General features: G+C 48.9%; 1 protein-coding gene across 12 annotated transcripts in view; it reads left to right on the plus strand.

Annotated features, from left to right (window-relative positions):
* ADARB1 (adenosine deaminase RNA specific B1) overlaps positions 1–26,843 on the plus strand; it is a 115,353-nt gene that overhangs the window by 65,205 nt on the left and 23,305 nt on the right. For 11 of the 12 annotated variants that reach the window (XM_082624602.1, XM_082624604.1, XM_082624603.1 and 8 more), the window contains 6 exons: positions 9,459–9,533; positions 13,080–14,014; positions 17,487–17,601; positions 19,609–19,777; positions 20,398–20,546; positions 21,646–21,814. In XM_082624602.1, the coding sequence (XP_082480728.1) occupies positions 9,459–9,533; positions 13,080–14,014; positions 17,487–17,601; positions 19,609–19,777; positions 20,398–20,546; positions 21,646–21,814 (1,612 nt within the window). The remainder of the gene's footprint in view (positions 1–9,458; positions 9,534–13,079; positions 14,015–17,486; positions 17,602–19,608; positions 19,778–20,397; positions 20,547–21,645; positions 21,815–26,843) is intronic. The other variant, XM_082624605.1, reaches the window with a different exon arrangement.

Consider the following 26,843-nt stretch of genomic DNA (forward strand, 5'->3'; position numbering starts at 1 on the left):
AGTCCAGCTGGGCTCCCCCACCTTTCCAGGATGGAGAAGTGAATGGGGGGTGGGGACCTTTTACAGAAATGGAGGCCCAGACCTGTAGAGGTGAGCCACCTCTGATAGGGCTGGAGGACGGGGCATGGACACTCTGTGCCATCGAGGAGATGCAGACAGTACCTGAGGGAGCAGGCAGCTGTCATGCCAGGCTTCTTCCCTGCTTCCACCTCGCTGAGAGACTGCCTGTTTGTGAGGGGCAGAGTGCTGTGGGAGCTGGAGGCTTAGGGCGGGAGGGCATTTGTCCACCCACCCACCCACCCATCTACCCACCCACCTAACCATTCACCCACCCACCCATCCATCTGTTCATCCACCCATCCATCCACCCATCCATCCCCCTAGCCGTTCACCCACCCACCCATTCATCTGTTCATCCACCCACCCATCCATTCATCCACCCATCTATTCATCCATTCATTCACCCACCCATTCACTCATTCATCCAATCCACCCACTCATCCACCCACCCACCCACCCACCCATTCATCCAGTCCACCCACCCATCCATCCATCCGTCCATCCATTTATGCAACAAGTAGCCATTAGAGCCTTCTGTGTGCCAGCACCAGGGGACAGGTGTGGGTGACAGGATGGCAGTGACAGAGGGATAGCTTCAGCTTTCAGGCCTGGAGTTCGCTCTGGAATGGGCCACCTGAAGTACCATTTGGTGGGTGAGGAGGGGGATTTCTGTGGTGCCTTGCTGCTGTGCTGTGTATATCAGGAAGGAAGGGATCTTAACCAATCTTTGGCAAGAGGAGGAGACACTGTGTCTGCCAGGAGAGGGGCACAAGTGAGGGAAGTTGCTGACCCCTGGTGGACAGCAGTTATGGATGGAAGGCCCGGGGCTCCCAGAATCTCCTGTGACAGATGTGTGGGTACATTTCATTGCACTTGTACAGATGGGCTTCCCAGTACAAGTGGAGGCCGTGCTCCCTGGGAAGGAGCTCCTTCAGCGGGGGGTGTGTTCCAGGGGTGGGCAGAGTCACCCTGGTTTGACAGTTGAGATTCTAAAGCAAATGTGTGGAGTTAGATTTGTGGAATGTACTTGAAATACATGGGAATTGGATCAAATCTTAACAGTGCCTATTCTTAGTGTAATTATTAGTGTTCATATTGAAAATACAGCTCACAGTGTTCTCTTTTTCCCCTTTCATTCCACAAAATAAAGTATAATTTTCAGATAAACAGATTTTAATTAGGCCGTGATGAACAGAGCAAGCATGGACCGTATTTCAAATGTGTTGTTCCTCTTCATTCATCTCGAAGGACAGAGTGTGGTTATAAAAATAATGGAGTTTCTGTTTATTAATCTTCACAATAGTGTCCTACAGAGTAGTTCCACTGCTCTAAACAACGTCTGCGCCCCACCTATGCATCCCTCCCCTCTTCCCACCCCTGGCAGCCACTGATCTTTTTACTGTCTCCATAGTTGTGCCTTTTCCAGAATGTCATATGGTTGGAATCATACAGTCTGTAGCCTTTTCAGATTGGCTTCTTTCACTTAGGAATATGCATTCAAGTTTCCTGCATATCTTTTCTTGACTTGATAGCTCATTTCTCTTTAGCTCTGAATACTATTCCATTGTTTGGACGGGCCACAGTTTATTTGTTCACCTACTGAAGGACAACGTGGTTGCTTCCAGGTTTTGTCAGCTGTGGATAAAGCTGCTATAAATATCCACATGCAGGTTTTTGTGTGGACATAAGTCTTCAGCTCCTTTAGGTAAATACCAAGGAAAGCGATTGCTGGATCCTATGGTAAGAGTCTGTTTAGTTTTGTAAGAAGCCGCCAGGCTGTCTTCCAAAGCAGCCACACCGTTCTGCATTCCCACCAGCAGTGAATGAGGGTTCCTGTTGCTCTGCAGTCTTGCCAGTGTTTGCTGTTGTCTGTGTTCTAGACTTTCACCATTCTGATAGGTGTGTAGGGGCATCCGATTGGTGTTTTACTTTTCATTTCCCTGATGACAGCTGATGTGAAGCATCTTATTTGCCATGTGTGTATCTTCTTTGGTGTGGTGTCTGTTCAGGTCTTTGGCCGATTTTTTAATCAGGTTGTTGTCCTCTCATTGTAGAGTTTTAAGAGTTCTTTGTATATTTTGGATAACAGTCCTTTATCAGCTATTTCTCTGGCAAAAAATTTCTCCCTGTCTGTGGCTTGTCTTCTTGGTCTCTTGACATTGTTTTTCACAGAACAGAAGTTTTTAATTTTAATAAAGTCCAGCTTAGCGATTCTGTTTTTCGTGGATCATGCCTATGGTGTTGTATCTAAAAAGTCATTGCCAAACCCAAGGTCATCTAGGTTTTCTCCTATGTTATCTTCTAGGAGTTTTACATTTTACATTTAGGTCTGTGATCCATTTTGAGTTAATTTTTGTGTAGTTTGTAAGATCTGTGTCTAGATTCATTTTTTTGCATGTGGATGACCAGTTGTTCCAGTACCATTTGTTGAAGAGACTCTCTTTGCCCTATTATATTGCCTTAGCTCCTTTGTCAAGGGACAGTTGACAGTATTTATGTGGGTGTGCTTCTTTCACCAATACCACACTGTCCTGATTACCATAGCTTTATAGTGAGTCTTGAAGCCAGATACTGTCAGTCCTCCAAATTTGTTCTTCTCCTTCAATATTGTGTTGGCTCCTCTGGGTCTTTGCCTCTTCATATAAACATTGGAATCAATTAGTTGATTTCCACAAAATACCTTGCTGGGATTTTGATTGGGATTGCATTGAATCTGTCGATTGAGTTGGGAAGAGCCAAAATCAGCGTTATTGAGTCTTTCTATCCATGTATATGGATTTTCTCTCCATTTATTTAGTTCTTTGATTTCGTTCATCAGAGTTTTACACTTTTCCTCATATAGATCTTGTACATATTTTGTTAAATTTATACCTAAGTATTTCATTTGGGGGGGGTACTAATGTAAATGGTGTTGTGTTTTTTATGTCAAATTCCAGTTCATTGCTTGCATGTAGGAAAGCAATTGACTTTTGTATATTAACCTTGTATTCTGCAACCTTTCTATAATTGCTTATTAGTTCCAAGAGTTTTTTTGTCGATTGATATGGTTATTTTAATTATTCCATGTTGCACTTCACTAGAAAAAACCATGTGTTTTAAAAGTAATGCTTGAACCTTATTTGCTATGCACAGTCTGCTGTATTTAGTTCAATGTGTACAAAATCTCTAAAGGATAACTGAATATCTATTATTTGGATGGTTTCCTAGGAAGGAAGCTATTTCTTTGTAAAATATTATAAATTGAATGTTTTGAATATTTTAATGATACTAGTTTGTTTAGAAAGCAAAATATTGGAAGCAAAACACAAATCATGAATGCATTCTCTAAACATGCATGATTAAGTTATTGAATTTCAGATTATTTTTCTTCAAATTATGTAAGAATTTTATACTTCAGTTACATTTGTTAAATAAATAATAAAATCATCATTCAGTTTTTTGCTATAGCTGCGAAATTAGTCTAGCCTTTAGCAAGTTGCTTGATTTATAGTAGAGAATTAACATGAAGAATCTTCATTTTAACACTTCACTCTTTAAAAATTTGTAGTGTATGGCTATTAAAACTGAAACCCTTAACAGTCATTAAGAATATGTAAAACTTTTCTTAAAACCATCCTGTTCGGAGAGTAACATGGATAAAACCCAGTAATAATTGCTAGTAATTTTTGTCAAGTTACTGCTTGTCTTAAACATTTTTTAATCTATAATTTTTTAGTGAATTCCTAAAGATAGCATTTTTCACCAGCACAATAGAGGATTCATGTTCTGATGCATCCTGAATATTAGTAAGTTATGTTCTCTGTATTTTATTCCAGAAAACCTTTTTTTCACCAAGGGAAGGGGAGGAATGTGTGCAGGTTGACGTTTCCACAGTGAGGATAAGGGTGCTGTCAGAAGCAGATAGGAATGTTGTATCTTACATATATATCTACACCTTGGCTTACATCATGAACATCTACAGTGTATAAGGAATCACACAACAGATGACCATTTACCCACCACCCATTTAGAAAATAAAGCATTGTCAATCGGATCGTGTTATTGGAAGTCAGACGTGAACCCATGGGGAACCAAAACCGACACTGACCGAGTGGCACTGGTGGGTCCAGCCTCCTCTTCCTCCGGGCTTTACCCCTTTCCAGGCCCACGTGTTAGAAAACGCATTGGTCAGTGGTGTGGGAAGCAGCTCTGTCCCGAGTCCGTCTCCCTCCTCCACAGTCCATGAGCCGCGGGCGTGCTTTGGATGCTGGCGCCCCATCCTTTCCAGTCTGGGAGGACCAGCCCCACCTAACTGCTCCTTAGTTCAGAGTTTTCTTGACTATTCAAACCTGATTATTTTTCCACATAAGATCAGCTTTTCTAGTTCTATTTAAAAAAAGAAAAGTTGAAATTATAACTGGAATCAAGTTAAACTTAAGTCCCACGTCTTTCGATGCCAAGTTTAATGGTCTTTTCATGCCTCCCTGCACCCCCAGTTCTGCTTACTTCTTAATGCTTACGGGACCCTGAAAAACGAAGAAGGCATTCGCATACGGCTGTCAAGTAAAGCTTTTCTTTACCTGGCCATTCCTGGAATTTTGTTCCATATGGGATTTTGGATGGGGGTTTAATTCTTATGTGTTTGTAGTCCAGGCCATATGAGGTACTTTTCAGAATGAAAGAAAAATGGTTATGTAAAATGCTCTAAAGTGCTTGCGTTTGCTATTTTGCTTTGTTTTATAACCTTCGGTACGAGAGTTGGCATTTGTAGAAGCTGAAAATATTGGCTTCTGCTCTGCAAGAGATTTCTGGCTTCCACTTTTAATGTACATGTACCCACCCACACTGTGCACAGCCTGATTATTTTCTACTGTGAGACATTTTCCCTGTCCTTTTTTAGAACTTGAATATGAAAGAGCAGGAAAACGAGGCATGTCCTACAAACCAGGTGAGCTCTGGCGGTGCAGCGTTCTCCTGTGCCCAGACTCCCCGTCACTGTCACGGCAGGCATGGTCTCCTCGTCCCAGACCTCCAGGGAAGCCAGCCTCTCAGCGCACCGGCCACTATTTTGTGTGCCTTCTGCCTGCTTTTAAATTGACCTTTTTATTTTGAGAGAACGTACATTCACGTGTAGCTCTAAGAAACAATATGGGGAGAACGGTGTTCCCTTTACACAGCGCACTGTCACAGCCGGGGTGCCGACCTCAGGATAGCAAGATCCGGAGCATCCGTCGCTGCCCCGTTGTGCTTTTATAGCCACACCCACACCCTCCCGCCCGCAACCACTACTCTGCTCTCCATTTCTAGTTTTCTCGTTTCAAAAATGTTGTACAGTTGACCCTTGAACAGCGCGTGGGTTGGGGTGCCAACGTGAGGTGCAGTCGGAAACCTGTGTAACTGATAGTCGGGCCTCTGTTTCCTCATCCTTGGACTCAGCCAACCTCAGGCCATGCAGTGGGGTAGGTCGTGCTTAGTGAAAAAAAATCTGTGTCTCAGTGACCCATGCAGTTCAAACCCGTGTTGCTCAAGGATCACCTTTGTATAAATGGGCTGTAATGTATGTAACCTTTGGGATTGGCTTTTTCACTCAGCCTAATTCTCTGGAGATTCATCCAGGTTATTGCGTGTGTCAGTAGTTTGTTGCTTTTCATTGTCACATGGTGCTCCATGGTGTGGATGGTCCACAGTGTGTTCAACCAGTCACCTGCTGAAGGGCCCTGGGTTGTCTCCGGTTTGGGGCTGTTATGAATAAAGTTGCTATAAACGTTCCTGTATACATTTTTTATGTGAACGTAAGTCTTCATTTCTCTGGAATAAATGCCCATGTTGAGTTTTAAGAAACCACCAGACTGGTTCCCAGAGTGGCTGTACCATTTTACATCCCCACCAACAGCATGTGAGTGATCCAGTTTCTCCCCATCCTCGCTGGCCCTTGGGTTGTCATTATTTTAGCCATTCTCGTAGGTGTGTGGTAGAATCTCACGTGGTTTTAAGTCCCATTTCCCTAGTGGCTAATGAGTATGAACATCATTTCACGTGTGAACATCCCTCTGTGTGTGTTCTTTGGTGAAATGTCTCTTCCTAATGGGACTGTGTGTTTTATTGTTGAGAGTTTCTTGTATATTTTGTTTGTTGATGTGTGGTTTTCAAATATTTGCTCACAGTCCATAGCTTGTCTTCTCATCTTCTTAACAGGGTCTTCAGCAGAGCAAAAGTTTTTTAATTTTGATGGGTTCCAGTTCATCATTTTTTCCTTTTATGGATTGTGCTTTTAGTGGCTAATCTGCACACTCTTTGCCAAGTCCTAGATCCCACGGATGTTCTCCTATGATTTTTGTAAACGCCTTGTAGTTTCATGCTTTGCATTTAATAAAGCCTATGGTCCATTCCAGGTGAATGTGTGGGGGGGGTGTGAGCTCTAGGTGCCCAGCTGCCCAGCACTGTCTGTTGACAGGGCTGTCCTTCCTTCATTGCGTTGCTTGTGCACCTTTGTCAACCATGAGCGGGTGTTTTGTGGGGGCCTGTCTCTGGGTCCTCTGTTTTGTTCTGTGTGGTCTGCCTGTCTGTCTTGATGACTCAGACTGTATGGGCAGTGTTGAGATCAGTTACTGATTCCTCCCACTTCTTTTTTATGGTGGCTACTTTAAAATTTTCTCAGATAATGCTGATGTCTCTGGGTTGGCATCAATTGTCTTTTTCCATTCGGTTTGAGATCTTCCTGGCTCTCAGTGTGATGAGTGAATTTTTTTTTTTTTTTTTTTTTTTTTTTTTGTGATACGCGGGCCCCTCACTGTTGTGGCCTCTCCCGTTGCGGAGCACAGGCTCCGGACGCACAGGCTCAGCGGCCATGGCTCATGGACCCAGCCGCTCCACTGCATGTGGGATCCTCCCGGACCGGGGCACGAACCCGTGTCCCCTGCATCAGCAGGCGGACTCTCAACCACTGCGCCACCAGGGAAGCCCGTGATGAGTGATTTTTGATTGAAACCTGGACATATCACGTTACAAGAACCTGAGTCTTACTTGGACCTCTGCTTCAGCTGGCTTTCTCTCACAGCCCTCTGTTGGGGAGGGAGACGCCGCCTCATTGCTGCCGGACGGGGGTGCACGTCCAGGTTCCCTGGCCTCCACTGGCACTGCTGGGTGGTGGCCTCCTGTGACACCCGCAGTGGGGAGGGGGCAGGCGCCTGGGTATGGCCAGGTGGGGTGGAAGTCCAGGCTCCCCGCCTGTTCTCCCTGACTCTGCATCGCCGGGGGGGAGGAGGGGGGAGGGGGTCGTCACAGCCCAGAGGGAATGAGACGCGAGGCTCCCCCACCCCACGTCCTTGCTGGGTGGTAGGCTGGGGTCTGGCTGAATAGGGCAGTTCGGTCTGTCAGGTTCCTGTCCTGCTGGGAGGTCCTCTCCTGGTCCCTTGGCCAGAGAGACAGTTTTCGTTGGGTGTTTTGGTCTGCCCATTGGTGTTTCCAGGTTGCCGGCTTATTCAGCTCCAAGCCTTGGATAATGATGCAAAAAGAAGACGCAAGGGACTCACCGCCACACCGTCCCCGGGTCCCCTGCTGCTCTGCCGTCTCCCCTCCGCCCTCCCGAGCCTCCTCGTGCTTGCTGTGTCTGTGCCGTCCAGGGTTTTCAGTTGGGCTAAGCGGGGGACATGCCTTCCGTCTTCCCACCACACAAGCCCCTTTGCCTGCTTTGAATCCAGCCAGTAAGAACAGAGTGCTCTGGGCAGCTTGTGTGGTTGCTTCCAGAGCCGATAACTGATAACTGAGTTTCTCAGAAGTGCTTTCTAAGTGCCTTTCTCACACAGCCTCTGTGCTTCCCGCATGCTACCTGTTCCTAGTCCTCACGGTGTGTCCCACCCCCCTCTCCTCCAGGATCAGCTTAACCATCACACGCCCTGACCGTGGCCGAGAGGACCCTCGGAGCACCTGCATCTCACTGAGGGCGTGGGCCGGTCTGGCACTCGTGCCCATTCCAGACCTCAAGGAAATTACTTTCATTGGAACTAGTCCATAGTGGAAACATTACAACACACACCGATACAGAACTGTGTGGTGAGCCCGAGTGCCCATCAGGCAGCAGCAGCACCACCAGCCGTGGCCCCTCAGTTTCATCCGTGTCCACGTTTTCCCACCACGTGGGATCAGTTTATAATAATAAATCCCAGGTATCATTTCGTCTGTGAATATTTCAGTGTATATCACTAAAAGATAAGCACTATTTCCACACCTAAAATGACTGAAAGTTATTCCTTAATACAATCAGCTATCCAGACAATATTTTTATTTAAATTTCTCAATTGCAGAGTCAGTCTGATTCATTTTAGGTTCTTATAATATCCAGTACTGTGCTTTTCATATAATAAACTTTCAGAAATTTATGTTGAAGTAATTCATGAATATAATGTTAATGCTTTAAAAACTATCTGGAACACTTTCTTAAATAAACGAGTCTAAATAAAAACTCATTTAACTTTTAACTCATTTAACTGTATGTTTACCAGATATACAGTGAGGGTTGATGTCATTAACAAATGATTGTCACGGAAACTATTTTACATATATGTTATATGAGAGAGATACATAAGGTATAAGCATGATTTAGCACATTTTAGTCACTGTTTTCTTAAAAGCAATAAATTTGCCTCTTAACTGATTTATAATATAAATTTAATTTCTATAAAAAAATGTGACTACAAAATTTGCAGAATTTTTTCCTCAATAGCAATTTGATGGGATTCTTTATTACAGATTATATGTTAGTACAGTCCTGCAAAGTATAGCTAAGGTATTTAGGAAGAGGAAACTCTTAAATTTGTTAATAATTATATAATTGGAATAATTGTTCTTTGAGGATTTCTTGTGGTTTCTCCTGAGAACAGAATAATAAGTTATACGTGGCTAAGAAATTAGATCAGATTTGAACAATGACATGCTTTTTAGTTTCGTCCACGGGATGCTACTCAGTCGAGGTGAAGGGGAGTGGTAGGGTGAGCGCTGTGGCATGTTCTTGCTCCACAGCTTTATTTCATAACCCAAACCAAAGTCTCCCCAGAACAGAGATCAAGTGGCAGATGGGCTGGAGTTCTGTTTGGGGTTTGTCTTGACGAGAGGTGTCTTTCTGAGATTTAAATGGGTCACCCTTCCCTTGGTGGAGCTCTCCATGGTCCTGACCCCTGGAATCCAGGCCATCCTCCGCAGCGTGGCCCGAAATCTTCTGTGCCATGGTAGCCGCCCCCGCAACAGCAGAGTCCTGGCCAGGCTCCTTGGGGGGACGCTGGGGGTCCTGTACCATGCTGAAGAGGTGGGAGAATGTTCTGTCCGGAGGGCAGACCTAACCGTCCTTGTTCTGCGATTTTTTCCAGAGGAGACTCACCTCATATGACTGGTACACTCAGTGTCGTTTTCTTGCTGTCTTTCAGACAGAAACAGTCTCCGCCAGTCAAGAAACCCTCAAAAGTATTTTGCCATGGATGTAGAAGATGAAGAAAACATGAGTAAGATCTAGGCCTATCACGTAGTATCAAGTGGCTAATTTTCTATTAAAATCTTAGTTTTTGTAAATTTATTGAATGGGACCAGCTTGGGGAGGGTGATTTTTTTCCTTCGATACAGACTGTTAATGGTGGCATGTGTTTAATTTTTATGTAATCTCTACAGTGGGTATCGGTGTCTACTGTGGGCACTTCCTTGCAGCCGTTTGTCTGGATTTTCATTCCTTGCTGTCGTCCTGGGGTCCTGATGCACGTGCCTGGACGGGGGAGGCTTGCCTCCAGGTGCACGTGTCATAAAGCCGCATGGCTTCGTGCTCTGTCACTGTGTGGTTCTCACGATCACGGTCCGACTTCCATGGGTGTAAATCTGAGATAACCTTTGAGATTGGTCCTTTGGGGTGACAGTGCCTGAAATCCTCCCTTCAAATACGGTGGCTCGTCCGTGCGTTTTGAAGGAAGGGGACTCGCATGAGCCTGTTGATCTTGTTTCCAAAGACTTCGATGGGCCTTCGGGCCGGCGTGGCCTGAAACCCCTTTCCACGCTGCCCTCTGGGATGGAGGGGACAGAGGGGCAGAGAGCCTCAGCTTTCCCCCTCTCGACATTGTTCCTAGGTGTTCACAGATGAAGCGTTCAGTGACTATACTTCTCTGTTCTGTTTTGTCTTTAATCCCGGATAGCAGAGCATTTGCATAAGGTTAAACGCTCCCACAGAGGTTGGGAGCTTTCAGTAGGGAAATCACGACAGAGACATCAGTGTTCTGGTATGTGTGTAATGTGCATTGTTACTTGTCCATGTTGAGAGGTCCCGGGAGGAACCCGCAGGCGTGAGTGACGCACGGTCCCCGAGGATGAGGATACAGGCCACCACTTTCCCTTGGCCTCACCCAGAACCCACAGCCGAGGCCTCGGAGTTGGCTGGTCTGCGCACAGAAGCCAGGGGTTCTGCTCCACGAGTGTAGTGGGTGCCGTGGAGTTGCTGGGTCTCTGCTGGGTGACCCTGCAGTCGTGTGCCCTCAGGCTGGAGGCCATTCCTGGGATGCAAGTGTGAGAAGACATGACCAGGCGTGGTTTCAGTCCATGTGGCAGCACGTCCTCCCGAGGCCTCTGGCTGCCCCTGGTGCTGCCCCCAGCACAGCTGCTCTCGGGGTCTTTGGAACCCAGCCTGTGTTCTCGGGGGTCAGCCCACTCCCCACTCCTGCTGTCACCCATAGCGCTGGTCATCAGGTATGGGAGGAAATGTCACAGTGCGTGTAGGGATATGACTATCCCCAGACTGATCCGGTAGTCTCTTACCTAGATAAAGAATCCTTCTGAATACATTTTCTGGAAAGATAAACTGTTGGTTCCAGTGCTGAAACTTTGAAATGCCAGTCCTGTATTTTCTGTCATTTTGAAAGCGATGAAAAATTTTCATCATGGTTAATATTCACATTTATGAAATAAAGTAGCATGATATGGAAAGAGAAAGCATCTATTTAAGAAGAGTTATGACAGTGGGAGGTCTTTCTCCAATTTTAGTGTTTTATTTTCCTTTACATAGTAACATTTTTAGTAAAGTAGAACATGAGCAGTATTTCCATGCCTCTGAAGCAAATAAGAACTTAGAATCTATGTGAACTATCTTATAGAAAGTGTATTTTTCTATAATCAATACGGATAATTTTTATTTTTTAAAAGAAAGCATTTGTTTGTTCCAGAGATGATAAACATTTGATTAAATGCATGTCAGCATATAGTTATCATGATCTGACTTCTGTGGTGATAATTCCGTTCAGCGGTAACGTCAGAACGTAAGCAGTCATGTAGCGTGTGCTGTTCTTGCTCGTTTGTTAATCTCAATTCTGTCCTGCCCCACCCTTTCTAACCTTTTGTTTCCCTTGAGCACCGAAAGGAGTAACCTATTGAGCTTTTGCTGGAGGATGTTATAAATGAAAATTTAGTGTCCATTCCGTCAGCTTTGTCAACTGGGAGAAGTGGTGTGTGTCAGGAGTACGTAGGAGGCATGAAGTCCGTAGGGAAAGCTTGGCCATCTCCCAATCTCTGCCACGGTGTGGTGGCAGTCTTCCCATGGCCTGTGTTTAAACCAGGGCTGTTCTCACATCTCAGCTGAGTGGTGACAGCCCTGGGAATCCGAGAGCTTGAACTGTGGGGACCGGCAGCCGGTGACCCAGACTTGCTGCCACGTTAAGACCCTCCCATGGGTAGGGCCAATGAGCGTTTTCACTGTTTTTCTCAGTTTCCTTAGCATAGTCAGAATCTACTTTCCTGTTATGTCGTAGAAACGGACCGAGGGCCACCGCATTGGGGTACTTGTAAACTGGCTTACAATTGTGAAAAATATTTCCGTTGCTTAAAAGACTTACGTGGATTCTCAAAACCTAGTGGTAGGGCTTCAAGTACATGCATGTCAACAGTATTGCAAAGCCCTGCGATAGTTACCCCTGAGCCTCCCGCGGCCAACAGTGTGTGCAAACTAACCAGGAAAACAAGGAGTTACTTCTTTTTCTCTTTTACAAAAGCTTTATCGGGTAAACTTAAAGGGGAGGGTGAATGCTTTTTTATTCCCCTTTTTGCAATTAAAATCATATTTATTTTGCCATGAACTTTTAGAGTTCTAAAATTATCTTTATTAATTGTAAAAATAAACTACCTTTAAATGGTAGGATAACTAAATTATTCTGTAAATCCATCAACTATTTGTTTTTCTAAAAAAGACAAAGGTGCCACCTTCAGTTGGGAAGTTAGAGCGCGGTGGCTGTCTGCAGTGTCTCTCTTCCTATCTTGCCTTATATATGTTTTTCTATCATGGGATGTATTAAGGATTCAGAGGCAAATCAGTCCCCATCCATAATGAGAAAATGTTAAATGAATACTAGAAGTGAAGCTATATCCTTAATAATTTCTAAAAGGCCAGAATACTTTACATAAGCAGTTTTCTAAGATCCATGAACCAAACCAAATAACTGCACATATTAATTGCATATTTTAAACCAGAAAAACTAAGTAACTTGTGAATGCATGTTTTAAATAATGTCTTCTTTTCTGAGAAAGGCTGCAATTGAAAGCCCAACATGAGTATAGTATGAGAGTAGATGGCATTGAAAAGGAAGAAAATGCTCAAATAAAGTGTACATTTGTCAATACTGATATTAGATTTATTAATGTAAGGTCTTTCTGGGTTAGTTTATCATCCCACATTTTGATAAACTTGAATAAAATTCCTCTAGATGTTTCGGAATATTCTCCTAGAAAAAGATGATTTAAAAATTCACCTTTTAATGCAAAAGCAGTCCCGTGATACTAAATAGAAACAGGGTTAGTTATTATTTCTCATTATTTCTCAGAACGTCCAATTACTCCAATTATTCCAATTTAGGTGGATGGCTCTGTGGTTAAATGCACAGCTCCACACGTATGCAGCCAGGAACAAAATGTATAAGCACACATCACTTAACCAGTTACAAAGGGCGATAAAGGAATCTATAAATTTTGCATTTACAAGATCCTGCAACGAAGGCGTTGTAAGTTACTCTTTCTGGGCACCGCAGGTTCGAGCAGCACAGATGTTAAGGAAAACTGCAGTCTGGACGGCGCGCCCCCCAAGGACGGCAGCGCCCCGGGGCCTGGCGAGGGTGCCCCGCTCTCCAACGGGGGCGGCGGGGGCGCCGGCAGGAAGCGGGCCCTGGACGAGAGCAGCAATGGCCACTCCAAGTTCCGCCTGAAGAAGCGGAGGAGGGCGCCGGGGCCCGCGCTGCCCAAGAACGCGCTGATGCAGCTCAACGAGATCAAGCCTGGCCTGCAGTACACGTTGCTGTCGCAGACGGGACCCGTGCACGCTCCCCTCTTCGTCATGTCCGTCGAGGTCAACGGGCAGGTCTTCGAGGGCTCCGGGCCCACGAAGAAGAAGGCCAAGCTGCACGCGGCCGAGAAGGCCTTGCGCTCCTTCGTCCAGTTTCCCAACGCCTCTGAGGCCCACCTGGCCATGGGCCGGAGCCTGTCCGCCAACGCAGACTTCACGTCCGACCAGGCCGACTTCCCCGACGCGCTCTTCAATGGCTTCGAGACCCCGGACAGGCCGGATGTGCCCTTCTACCTGGGCGCCAATGGCGACGACTCCTTCAGCTCGAGTGGGGACCTCAGCCTGGCTGCATCTCCCGTGCCTGCCAGCCTGGCCCAGCCGCCCCTCCCCGTGCCCCCGCCGTTCCCACCCCCGAGCGGGAAGAACCCCGTGATGATCTTGAACGAGCTGCGCCCGGGACTGAAGTACGACTTCCTCTCGGAGAGCGGGGAGAGCCACGCCAAAAACTTCGTCCTGTCCGTGGTTGTGGACGGGCAGTTCTTCGAAGGCTCAGGGAGGAGCAAGAAGCTCGCCAAGGCCCGGGCCGCGCGGTCCGCCCTGGCCACTGTCTTTAACTTGCGCCTGGACCAGACCCCGTCTCGCCAGCCTGTCCCCAGCGAGGGCCTCCAGCTGCACTCGCCACAGGTGAGGAAAGCCGCCCGGGCGCGGCCGCATCTTGCTCATGCTCTTAGACGGGGTGCGGTGGCCGTGGTCACTGGTGTCTTCTCGTCGCTCTGTCCTCGGCACGGGGAGGTCCTGGTAAGTCTGGCCGCCGGGCGGCCTTCCCGTGACTGTGCCGGTTGTGTGGCCGCTGTGAAGCCCAGCCAGGGCCGTCAGGTGCGGTGTGGTCAGTGCCGCCCACGGTGGGTGGGCCGAGGTGCCCTCCCTGTGCCGCCTGCCCCTGGGGCGACCACAGCCCACGGCCGCCTGTCGTGGAGGAGACGGGAGGGGAGGGGAGGGCCGGAGCCCTGGCACCTTGCCCCAGCTCAGTAGGGTCCCCCCTCCATGTCTCACCTGGGACCCAGGTACGGGACAGGTGAGGCTGGCGGGTCAGCAGCTGAAACCCAAGTCTGGGCCAAGTGCCAGCGCCTCGCGGATCCTGTCCAGGCAGAGGCCGAGCCGCAGCAGTGGCGAGCACACGTCAGAAGGGGGGCGTCGGGGCCTCTGCGAGCGCTCCAGAGCCTGCCAGGTGCCCGGGTGTCTCGGCACCTGGAGTTCCCCGAGGGGTCCCTGTGGCTCCCCTGCTCAGCCGGAGGTGGGCACCCCTCTTAGTTTGATCTTGGACAGGGCGAGAAGGGGGCATATCAGGATGAAATTTCAGGGTGAAGAGAGGGGACATTTCAGGGTGGGCTCTGAGGATAAGGAAGGAGGAAATGATGTTTAGTTGTCATCTCAGCACCCTAGAACCCTTCGGTTATTTATTGCTTCTTTTCCTGGAAATCCAAAATTATTCCAGTCTATTGTAAAAATGTTTCTTTCAGGGAGAAAGTCTGACCCTCTTCTCTATTCCTTTCTGTCAAAGTATTATTCACTTTGAAGATAAAATACACACTGATCTGAGGAGAAAAAATGAAGGACTCCGAATTGACAGGACAGCCCACATTCCCGCAGGAGACTCCGCTTCCGTCTTGCCTTTCTGTGACCTCTGTGCAGTTGTCACCCGAGAGGACCAGTAGTTCTCAGTTTTAAAAAAAGGAAATTTATTTTTTTTCGCTTAAAGCAACCAAATACAGCATCAGTATAAAGTAACATATTCAAAGTATTTCGCTGATTTTTTATGAGCCAAGTAACCACTTCCCGTGTATTCACTTCTTGTTAATATTATTCATAAGAACCATTAGTCCCTTTATCGTTTTACACATCGGTGGCACTAGCTCCCAAGGGATTTTTTGTTTTCAGGTTTACTGTTTGATAGAGTATTTCAGCCTGAGCCACAGTGGCCCTGTCTTCCCTTACCATTGGCTGTCATGTGAAGAGACCGGACTCATCAAAGGCCGTGACCCCCGGTGCTTGGTTCTGCGTGGGTGACACCTCGGGGGGCAGGCAGGGAGGCGGGCAGAGGTCTGCGTGTGCGTGTGCGCGGGTGTGCGCGTGTGCGTGTGCGCTGGCAGCCTGCCTCTGCCCTGGCTGTGGGGTCAGTGGGGAGCAGTGGCCAGGGCCCCTGGCTGGTGGAGCCTTGCTCGGGAGGGGCCGTCTCCGCCCTGCCCAGTGGCCTCTGTGGCCCAGGCCAGCCAGGTCTGGGGAAGTGGAGCCGTCTCTCCCCCCGCCCGAGCCCGCCCCATCACAGGGCCCCCAGGGTGGCTCCCAGCCCCCGAGCGGCACTTCAGGAAGTAGTCGTGTCCTCCTCGCAGGACCTGGGCCGGCCTCCAGAGGGTCAGTCCTTACACTCTTTCCCTGGGGAATTTCCAGACGCATGGTCTAGAGGGGGCGAAACGTCCTGCTGTCTTGCTGGTGGAGCCCTTGAAGGGCGTGGGTTGGCCATCCCTGGTCTCAGGACTTTTTGCCTCCATGGCGTACATGGCGGCATCAGAGGGTTTAAAATCAGACAGCGTTGCCCACGTGGTGTGTGCAGGGCGGTCTGTCAGTGAACTTGGTGGACGTGGCTGGACCGAGCCGTTGCGCGGGGCCCAGCCTCGAGCTGACTTTGAGAGCATGTACCCTTTGTTATCATATCTGCCTCGAATCTAGAGGGAGATTGCTTCACACCCAGTCCCTTCGGGGGACGGGAGGGCTGGCCTGGGCAGAGGCTGTCAGTGCAAGTGCCCGACTCCACGCTTTTCTGCTTTTCTCTGAGAGTTCGGAGCCCCGCCTCACCTCGCATGGAGCGGGCCTTTGTCTCCTCTGGCTTCCCCTTCCCCTCCTGCTGTTCTTCTCTTCCCACCGGAGGGCATCGTCGCCGTTGTGTGATTGCACATCCTGACTTTCTGTCCATGGCCTCGCTACCTTTCCTGCCTGCACACCTCCGCCCTCTGTGCCTCTGTCTAGGATGCAGAGTGGGGCCCCATCCCCTGCTCTTGCCACACTCTGTGCCTTTGGCCTTGAGCACCGCCTTCTGGGGCTTGTTGCTGGTGCAGTGGCAGGTGAAAACATCCTGATGACGCTTCTTCCCAGAGAAGCCACCATTTAGGACAGGTGGCTCTTCTGTTCATTTGGCAGTATTTTATTGAGGGCCCAGCTGGGGACTCCAGACCAGTGTGAGCTGGTGGGACGTGGGTCCCGCGTGGCTCCTGGAACACACCTCCCATCAGGCATCGTTTCCCAAAACACCGAGGGTCCGTTCTATCCAAGATGAATCATAAGCTGTGAAAGTAGGACCATGTCCAAACTCTCACCAATGTGTCTGCTTCTGAGAAGCACTCCCTTCGGTCCAGTGGCTCCCTGACCTGGAAATGCACCACTAGACGTCTTCTAAAGTCACACTACACTTGCCCTGTACAAGTGTAGCCTCTGGTGCGTTCTGGTGTCATTCGATCTAAGTGACAAATGCCCTTGCAGGCTCTAAGCGGTGCTGGTTTCTGAGTGACTGGGCCACGGTAATTAGTTTTAGATGTTGAAATCACTGAGACACACATGGACCGGGCGCCTTTGGCGGGGAGGTGCTGTGAGCTTAGTGATCCTGCAGTGTGACCGCCCTTCAGACCTCCTCTTTCTCTTCCCACGTGTCCCCCATGGGGCCTCGCCAGCCCTGAGCTGACTGGGCCGCACCTCCTGTGATCTCACTTCTTCCGGAAGCCCTGCCACTCGGGCGGGGGCTGTGGCTGCGGGACTCAGAGCCGCAGAGGGTGGGAGGGGGGTGACCAGGCAGGCGCTCTCGCCTCTGGGCCTGGGTCCCTCCCCCGGGGCAGGGCTGGTGTGAGGAGGCCTCACCTGCTCAGGTGCTGGCTCCCATGCGGTCGGGCTCCAGACTGTCCTTCTGCAGAGACCCTCGCACACCCCTTGGGCGTCTGTTTCCAAGGAATGTCTGGGAGGGAAAAATGTGCGCGCGCACTCACACACCCACCCACCCACCCACACACACACACACACACTCGTTTGCCAGACTTACCTGTGTGGTTCCAGAGGAGAGGCCCCAGAACGTGACCCCGAGGGGAGCACTAACCCTCTGCTTGGTCTGCAGGTCTTAGCCGATGCCGTGGCTCGCCTGGTTCTGGAGAAGTTTGGGGACCTGACGGACAACTTCGCCGCCCCCCACGCGCGCAGGAAAGTTCTTGCTGGAATCGTCATGACAACAGGTAACCGTGTTGGCGGTGTGTGCACCTGCCTGTTTTCATGCTTAATGAAGGTGAAATGCTTTCAGTCTAGAAAAATCTCTGTGACGCCAGCAGGAGGTCACTTTTTCATTCTCCTTCAAAATGTTTACCATGTGCAAACAGAGGAACTGCGCTTATATTTCTCCCCTACAGGTTCATCTTTTTAACCTAAGGTTTTCATCTGGAGAAGGAGTCCTGTATTAATATTTGCTCCCTGTAATCTTATGTGAATGCCTTGATTGACCCTGGAAACCTGCAGGAGAGCTGTTAGTTCTTACTTCACTTGAAAGTAGGACTTAATCTGATTTATCTGTTAATGTTAACGCTGCCAGATAAGTTTCCATGTGACTTTTATGGGTGAGAGAGGAAGCCCTAGCAAGAGTAGAAAATCTGGGGGGGTACAGCACGCTTTGGGATAGCAGAAGAAGCCCTATTAAATTTGTGTCTAAAAAAAAAAAAAAAAAAAAAAAAATTTGTGTCTAAGTCCCAGCAGCGAAGGGAACCCTCCCTGAGTCCTCTCCCCACATCCCAGGAGTGGGCCCGCCAAGCGGCGTCTCCGTGGATCCCTCCTGGGAGCAGGAAAGCACGGCCTCGGCCAGTGCCTGCATCCCTGGGTGGCCGGGAGGACCCTCTGCTCCCTGGGGCTGAGTCTGGGGCCGTCCCTTTCTTCTCGGAGCATCTGCTCAGCCCAGCTGGCCAAGACTGGCCTGCCGTGTGCAGGAAGCCACGAAGAGGCCAGAGAGGGGGGTGGCATGGGGTGGTTGATCTGTCTACACCCGGCGGGCAGGGGCAACCCCAGTTCCCATGGTGCGACTGCCCGTCCCGTTCTCCTGAGGCGTAGTTCACCTCTGATCATGGACAGGACCTGATTCTGTGATCCTCGGCGCTGATCACGCTCCATGCCCCAGAGGACAGGATCTCATTTTCCTGCTGTGTCTTTCCCTTGGCACAGCCGAGAGCTGTCTGGCGGGTGGGATGGATGCTCTGAACAGTAACATGGGTTTCAGTGTTTCTTCTGCTGCCTGTATTTTCTCCCTCTTCTCCCTCCGTCTCCTTGCTGTCATCCTGTACACACGTAACGGTGAGCGTGTGTGCTGCTGGATGACGTAGTTCCCTAAGCAAGGCACTGCCCTTCCCGGCGACGGGAGTGAGCGAGCGAGCCTGTGGGTTTCATCCAGGTGTTTTAACCGCCTCAGAAGGGGCATGTTACCTCGTGGGGGCATTTTGCCCCATAGTGTGTGTTGCACTTGGGACCCTCCGCTGGAAGCCACGGTTTACGCCTGACGGCAGCACAACGCTGCGCGTGGCATGTGGTCCTGACGTCAGGAGACCTGGTTCAAATCCCCAGGCCGACTGTGATGGCCCTGTGCCTCAGTCCCCTCATCTGCAAATGGAGACAGCGGTAGGATGGGCCTCGGAGGACATGGGAGGAAAGTGAGGTGCCTTCCCCGACAGGCCGCGCGCAGGGCCTACACCCTGTCCTACGTGGTCTGTCTGTCGACACCTGCATATCAGAGTGATGGCTCCCAAGGTTCCCCAGTGCTGACGGCTGCACTCACTCCCCGTGCAGTTAAACGGTGCCAGACCGCTAGACAGCCCCCTGCATGACTCCTGGGCCCCCGGGGTGAGTGTCAGGCAGTCCTCCCAGCCTCTGCAGTGCTTTGATGTTACTTCCAGGATTCATTACCAGGCCAGTCTGTCTACCTCTACACAGTGCTCCCCGTGTCCACTGGGGAGTGTTCAAGAAAAGACTAGTGCGTTCCAGGTGAAGTAACTTCCCAAGTAGAATCTGTACACGCAAGAGTGGGGAGGGTTACCCTCCCAGAATGTGCAAAAGCAAGGCTCTGGGGGCCCGTTAGCATGCCCAGGTGAGGGTCAGTGGCAGGGTGTGAAAATGAGCTGACATCTCCCAGATCAGTCCCTAGGGATGCGGGTCCAGCCCGGGCGTGGCAAGGAATAGCGAGGAACGACTTCTCTTCTGTTTTTCAGGCACAGATGTGAAGGATGCCAAGGTGATCAGTGTTTCCACAGGAACAAAGTGTATTAACGGCGAGTACATGAGTGATCGCGGCCTTGCGCTGAACGACTGCCACGCAGAAATCATATCTCGAAGATCCTTGCTTAGGTTTCTTTACACACAACTTGAGCTTTACTTAAAGTAAGTTTAACAAGTAAATAAGTAAAGGAAGCTGGTTTTTTTTTCCTTTTTTGTTTTTAATTGACCTCTCATCAGAATGTATTGCAAAACTTTCCACTGCTTCTGTAAGCACTGAAACCTTCTCAACCTGGTACCTTTCTGGGTAACAGTGAGGTTGGATCCCATCTCCCCGTGAAGCTGACTTATGACACACACGCTTGCATGTACACACACGCCACACGTGTAGTCAGAGGGGCCGTGTCTGTGTTTCAGACCCCGAGCTTCCATTTATGCAGAAATAAGTGCTGGGGAGGTGGGCAGTGCTGCCCCGGTCACTGTGCCCGGAACGGCTGACCGTGGACCTGACTGCTTCTCACCACAGGCCACATCCGACACGCTTCCTTTCTGTTCTGAGGTCATGAATGAGGAGGAGAGGTTACTTGCGTATTGATGGCCTGTCCCACTGGGGACCAGACAGGAACTGTGCTAATTATCATTAACATATAAAATAAATACCCCACTCCAAGCTTATCTTACCCCGTTGAAAACACTGGCCTTTGCAAATCATCGTAAGCTATGACAGACTAAATTTTGGTTGTATTCAGCTTTAAAGTTTATCTTTGCAACTTGTTTCCTTTCAGTAGCAAAGATGATCAAAAAAGATCCATCTTTGAGAAATCCGAGCGGGGAGGCTTTAAGCTGAAGGAGAACGTCCGGTTCCATCTGTACATCAGCACCTCCCCCTGTGGAGATGCCAGGATCTTCTCGCCACACGAGCCCGTCCTGGAAGGTATGGCACCAGGCTCGTCCACGGCCACAGTGTCTCAAGAAAATTCATGACCGTGCTATAACAGAGAAAAGAATAAACCTACATTCATACCCTTTCTTCTTTAAAAATTTCAACCTTGGATGTGGACCTGGTAGGAATATACAAAAACATGAGGTTTTTCTTCTCAGTAAGTTGAAATTTTAATGAATGAAAATGTGGATTCTAATGAGAAATTAGAATAGAGTGAGGATATTAGATCAAAATTGTTTTCAGTTTTTAAATTTGGGTAATACCTGTCTCTGAATTGGAAGTGTACGTCATCATCCATGTTTCTGGGGAGTCGTAGTTTAATGAGTGTGTAATCAAATTAGAAAAGCAGGTGCAGGCTGGTGGCCACCACGTGCCCTCCATCCCCCCTTGTTCTCACTTTTGTTAGTGCTCTTGTTTCATAGGAGTTTGTGCCCACATCCCTTCTCACAAGCTTAAGCATTATTTATTCCAAATAGAACATCTGATTACATTATTTTTCTTGATTATAAAAGCAACATATACCCACTGTAGAAAGTTGCTAAATATTTTTAAAACATAAAAAAGAAACTTTCTAAATATTTTTAAAACATAAAAAAGAAAATTTAAATCACTCCATATTCTTATAACCTGGAGATAATCACTCTGGATGTTTGTGAATGCTTCCTATGAATTTATTTCTGCATCATTATAGATTTATTTTTGAAAATTTAAATATACAGCAAAGAAATATAGCAAATACCCAAATATCTATCACCTAGAATTAGCAAATGTTAGCATTTTGTCCTGTCTGCTTCAACTCGTTTCTAATGATAGAAATAAATCATTTTGATTAAAGTGGAAGCCTTCTTTTCTCCCAACCACTAAGGAGACCACCTTCTTGAATTTGGTTTGTAATATACCCTCCTGTCCACTTTTATGTACTTACATTGTACACACATATCTTATGTGTATATAACATAAACATATGCACACATAAGTGTAAAGTGTATTTTGAATCAATAGGGTGTTGTTAGATGTGCTTTTCAGTGAGTTAAGTGTATGGTCAACTACCGGTGGACCCTCTCAAGAGGATCTTATGTTTCTGTCTTAGAACCAGCAGACAGACATCCGAATCGTAAAGCCCGAGGACAGCTGCGGACGAAAATAGAGTCTGGTGAGGGGACGATCCCAGTCCGCTCAAATGCCAGCATCCAGACGTGGGACGGGGTGCTGCAAGGGGAGCGGCTGCTCACCATGTCCTGCAGTGACAAGATGGCGCGGTAAGCACCCCCCCACCCCACCGAGTACCTGGGGTGCATGCTGCCATTTCCAGAAACACTGGTGCTTCGCCCCCATTTCCTACCTCATGTGTTCCACAGATTCTCTGAAGGACTAAGGTTCTAAACAGATGCTTCGGGGGTCACCTTGAGGGGATAAAGGTGAGGTCTCTGTGGGCAGAGGCTCTTGAGCCCTGTCCTTTTGGGTTTTTATGGAGGCATCATTACAAAGGCACTGTTGATTAAAATCATGGGTAATTGGTATTTGAACTCAACCTCCAGCCCCCTCCCCTCCCAGGAGATCAGGGGGGCAGGACTGAAAGTTCCCACCTTCTATAATCATGTAGTTGGCCCCACAGACAACCAGCCCCCATCCTTAGGTGGGTGACAGAATTCACCTCATTAACATAAGACACCTTTATGGCTCTAATCACTTAGGAAATTTCAAGGGTTTGGGAGCTATGAGCCAGGAACCGCAGAAGAAGACCAAATACATATAAGAAAAATATATTTTTGGTCATCTGAATGACCAAGTATACTCTTCTCATGAATCACAATATCACAGTTACTGTAGCTTCGTAGTAAGTCTTGAGGTCAGATAGTCTCAGTTCTCCAACTTTGTTCTCTAGTGTTGTATTGGCTGTTCTGGGTCTTTTGCTCCTTCATATAAATTTTAGAATCAGTTTGCCAACATCCACAAAATACTGTGCTGGGATTTTGATTGGGTTTGTGTTGAATCTATAGATCAGGTTGGGAAGAACTGACATCTTGACAATATTGAGTCTTCCTATCCATGAACATGGAATATCTCTCCATTTACTTAGTTCTTTGATTCTTTTGTCAGTTTTATAGTTTTCTTCATACAGGCCTTGAATGTGTTTTGTTAGATTTGTACCTAAATATTTGATTTTGGGAGGTGTTAATGTAAATGGTATTGTGTTGTTGTTTTTTTTTTTTTGCGGTACGCGGGCCTCCCACTGCTGTGGCCTCTCCTGCTGCGGAGCACAGGCTCCAGACGCGCAGGCCCAGCGGCCATGGCCCACGGGCCCAGCCGCTCCGCGGCATGTGGGATCCTCCCGGACCGGGGCACGAACCCGTGTCCCCTGCATCGGCAGGCGGACCCCCAACCACCGCGCCACCAGGGAAGCCTGGTATTGTGTTTTTAATTTCAAGTTCTACATGTTCATTGTCTGTCACAAATGATTTTTGACCAAGGTTCAAAGCCAATTCAGTAGAGAAAGAACAGTCTTTTTAACAAATGGTGCTGGGACAATTGGACATCCCTATGTAGAAACAAAAAAAATGAACCTGATATTTTGCACCATATACAAAAATTAATTGAAGATGTGTCATAGACCTAAATGTATAAAAGCTCTAGAAGAAAACAAGAGAAAATCCTGGCAACTGGGATAGGCAATTTCCTAGACACGATACCAGAAGCACTCTCCATGAAAGGAAAAAGTGATAAGTTGGACCTCGTCAAATTAAAAATTACTTCTTTGAAAGACACTGTTAAGAATGAGAAATAAAGTCACCGACTGGAAAAATATATTTACAAATCATATATCTGATAAAGGACCTGTATCCATAATATATAAAGACCCTCTAAACCCAACAAGGGGGAAAAGCAATTTTTAAAACGGGCAAAATATTTTAATGGACGCTTCACCAAAAAAGATGTCAGATTAGCACACGAGAAGACGCTCCACGTCGTTGATCACGGGGAGTGCAGGAGGGCTGTGAAGGCACTTGCTTGACTCTGAGGCTGGACCCCTGCCCGGCACGGCGGGGACCCCAGGAGCTGGAGCACCATCCTCCCAGGCTGGGGACTGATGCTGCAGCCACTTCTGAGGACGGCTTGGCAGCCGTGTGCCCCAGCCATTCTACTCCTGTTTCCCGAGAGAAAGGGAAGCAGTGTCCCCAGAGACTCACACAGCAGCTTCCCTGTACAAGTCAAAAGCTGGAAGCAGCCCGAAGTGCTGTCAGTCTATAAACAGGATAAGCAGGGTGTGTGTCTGTGCCACGGGGCACTGCTCAGGCAAGGGACAGAATAAACAGTGAGGTACAGTCAGTGCAACATGGGCACATCGCAAAATAGCTATGCAGAGTACGGGAAACCAAAGGAGTGCTTACTGTGTGATTCCCTGTCTGTAAATTTCTAGAAAGTGCAAACTACCTCACAGTGACAGAAAGCAGATCAGTGGTTGCCCAGGGATAGGGGGCCAGAGCAGGAGGGGGCAGGAGGAAGGCCTAGAGCAAGGTGTGAGGAGACTCTGGGGTGGTCTCAGGGGTGTATAAACATCAGGGCTCCCCAAACCCTGTGCTTTAACCACGTGCGGGGCGCTGTGTGTCAGCTACCCCTCAGCAGCTCACAGAAGAAGAGGTCGCAGTGGAAGTTAGGAAATGCTTGTAAGTAAGTGACAGAAAGCCCCACAGCTACTGAGTCAGAAAAGAACAATAGAGCAAATCCAAGTAAGTAGAAAAAAGAAAACGATAAAGACCAGAAATTATTATTAGATGCAACAGAGATGAGCGGTGTGGAGCAACGAAACCCAGTGCTGCTGCTTTGAAAAAGATAATGAAATCGGCAGGACTTGGGCAAGTCTGACCAAGATACAAGGCCCAGCCAAGCCAGATTAGGGGAAGAAAAGCGGGTGGTCAGGGATTCAGCAGGAACGGAAGTGTGCTCAGGTAGTTACAGTGAGAATTACGGACACTGTGTTACCGATATCTTTTAAAACTGAGATGAAATAAAAACTTTTTAGAAAAGTGTACATTTGTAAAATTGACTCAAGCATAGGTAGAAAATTTGAATGGAATTCTAGCCATTAATTAAACCAGTCACCCCCCACTCCCAAGAAATAGATAAATTGAAGCAAGTCAAAGAGGTGGCTGTGGACAAAGAGGACGCAGGTCTCCCAGGAGGCTTTTCTGTGAGAGGCTCTGCATGTGGGGGGCAGCAATCCCTGTTTATATACTCATTTCTACAGATTAGGAAAGTAGGGAAAGAACTGCAGCTCATTTTGTGGGCTGCCTACCACCTGTATCCCCAAACCAGACCAGGAAGGAAAACAAAATGGCAAGCCATCCTCAATTATAAAAACACTCACATTTACACTGAATCCAATCGTACTTTTAATAGCTTGATCGGTTTTTTCCAAATCTATAACTTCAATCAAAGTCTCATCATTTTTCGTAGCACTTGACACTCAAGTGGAAAAGTAACCGCGTCGAGCTGAGTGGTAAAGGCAGCAGGGAGGTGTCACAGAGCACAGACCTGGAGAGGGACATCCGGGTACATGGTGCCCCAGTTGTGAGCAGGTTCGCCTACACCGAGGAGGAAACGTAACTGGATAGAAGTTTATTGATCTCTCATGGAAATCAAGTTTGGGAACAGGTCACCCGGAGCTGCTGTGGTCGGCTGGTCACCCCGAGGCCAGGTTCTGTCCTCCTGCACCGCCACTGTGTCGCCTGTCCTCAGGGTCTCCCCGGTGCCCAGAGCTGGCCAAATCCCCAGCAGCAGGAGGGCCAGACGGGCAGGCCTCCAGTGGCTCGGGCTGGCAGGGCAGCTGCGTTTCACCACCGAGGACCTGGTGTGCGGCCGCGTCTCCTTGCGGAGGAGCCTGGGTTAGCTGCCGTCTGGAGGGGGATGGAGGCCCTGTTGCTCAGAAGGGAAGGGATGCGGGGCTGCAGCTGCGGTCTGTGCCACGTGGGGGACTCGTGGACGAGGTGACCCCGCTGGCGTCCATCCTGAACCAGGGCCATGTGCGCAGAGGCACCTGCCGACAGATAAAGACCCGGGGCTGCACCGTGGTGCGCAGCACTGCTGGCGGGCCTCCACCTCAGCAGGCTTCTTCAACAGGGCACAGAAAGCCCAAATGAGAAAGAAAACCATGAATCAATTTGACCATATTGAAATTTTAAAACTTATTTACCAAAACCCCCATACATATATTGGAAAGAAAAGCCACACGCTGGGAAAAGAGATCTGACTCACATAACCAGCAAAAGGTTTATAAAGATAATTCCCACAGCTCAGCAAGTCAGAGGCATGGACTGGAAGGGCCTTTGCTGGGGGGCTGTGAACGTTCCATCTTACTGAAATGGGGGTTCCACCCATGCACATGAAAGTCAAAACTCGGGGACCCAGACCCTTAAGATCTGTGCCTTTCACTGTGTACGATGGTCGTCACATCGAAGAATAAGCAGACGCGAGGCAGGAGGAAGGGGACAGCGTGGGGATAAGTGCCCTGGCCTGCCCCCTTCCCAACCCTGTGGCTCCACCACCCAGGGCTAGCGCTCGGCCCGTGAAGCTGCCCCCGCTCAGACACGGGGGCTGGGATTGGGTGTCAGGTTCCCACACGCCCCTGACTTGGCTGCAAATTGAGGGTCCCCGATCGACCATCCATGGGTTCAGTAGGTTGCTAGGAAGACTCACCGATCAGCCAGATGGAAGGGGTACGTGGGAGGAGGGGCCCACCCCTCAGCCAGGGGGCTTCCAGCCCTGTCCTCAGGGGTCTCTATACAGACGGATTGAATCCTTGGTCCTTGGTGATTAACTCAACCCCAGCTCCTCTCCCCTCCCGGAACCACCCTCTAATCTTGTGGTTGGTTCCCCTGGCCGCCAGCCCCTTCCTCCCGAGTCACCTGGTCAGCATGAATCCGGCGTGGTTAGTATCACACCAACAAGTGGCCGGATGGCGCCACGAGGCGGCCAGCTCCCGTCCCCTCCGTGGGAGAGTGAAGAGTCCCACACAGCAGGTACGGGGAGGGCTGACCTGGCTCTTACAGAGGGCCGGGGCCACCTCCCACAAATGGTTCCAGGTGGAGACAAGGGCAGTGGGCGGGCTTTGGAGTGAGGCCACAGTGGGCTGGGGTGGGGGAGGTGAGCCCTGCTGCCGGGATCCATCTGGAGGGCAGTCCCGGGAGCAGCGTGGGGCTCGGGGTAGGAGGGGCCCGCGGGGGGCTCCCCACCTCTGGGTGAGTTCTGTCGGCTGGGCCGGGGGTGGGAGGGAGGGAGGGCGGGAGTTCT

Source organism: Mesoplodon mirus (genome assembly GCF_964341445.2).
Source record: "Mesoplodon mirus genome assembly, chromosome: 6".
Classification (NCBI taxonomy): domain Eukaryota; kingdom Metazoa; phylum Chordata; class Mammalia; order Artiodactyla; family Ziphiidae; genus Mesoplodon; species Mesoplodon mirus.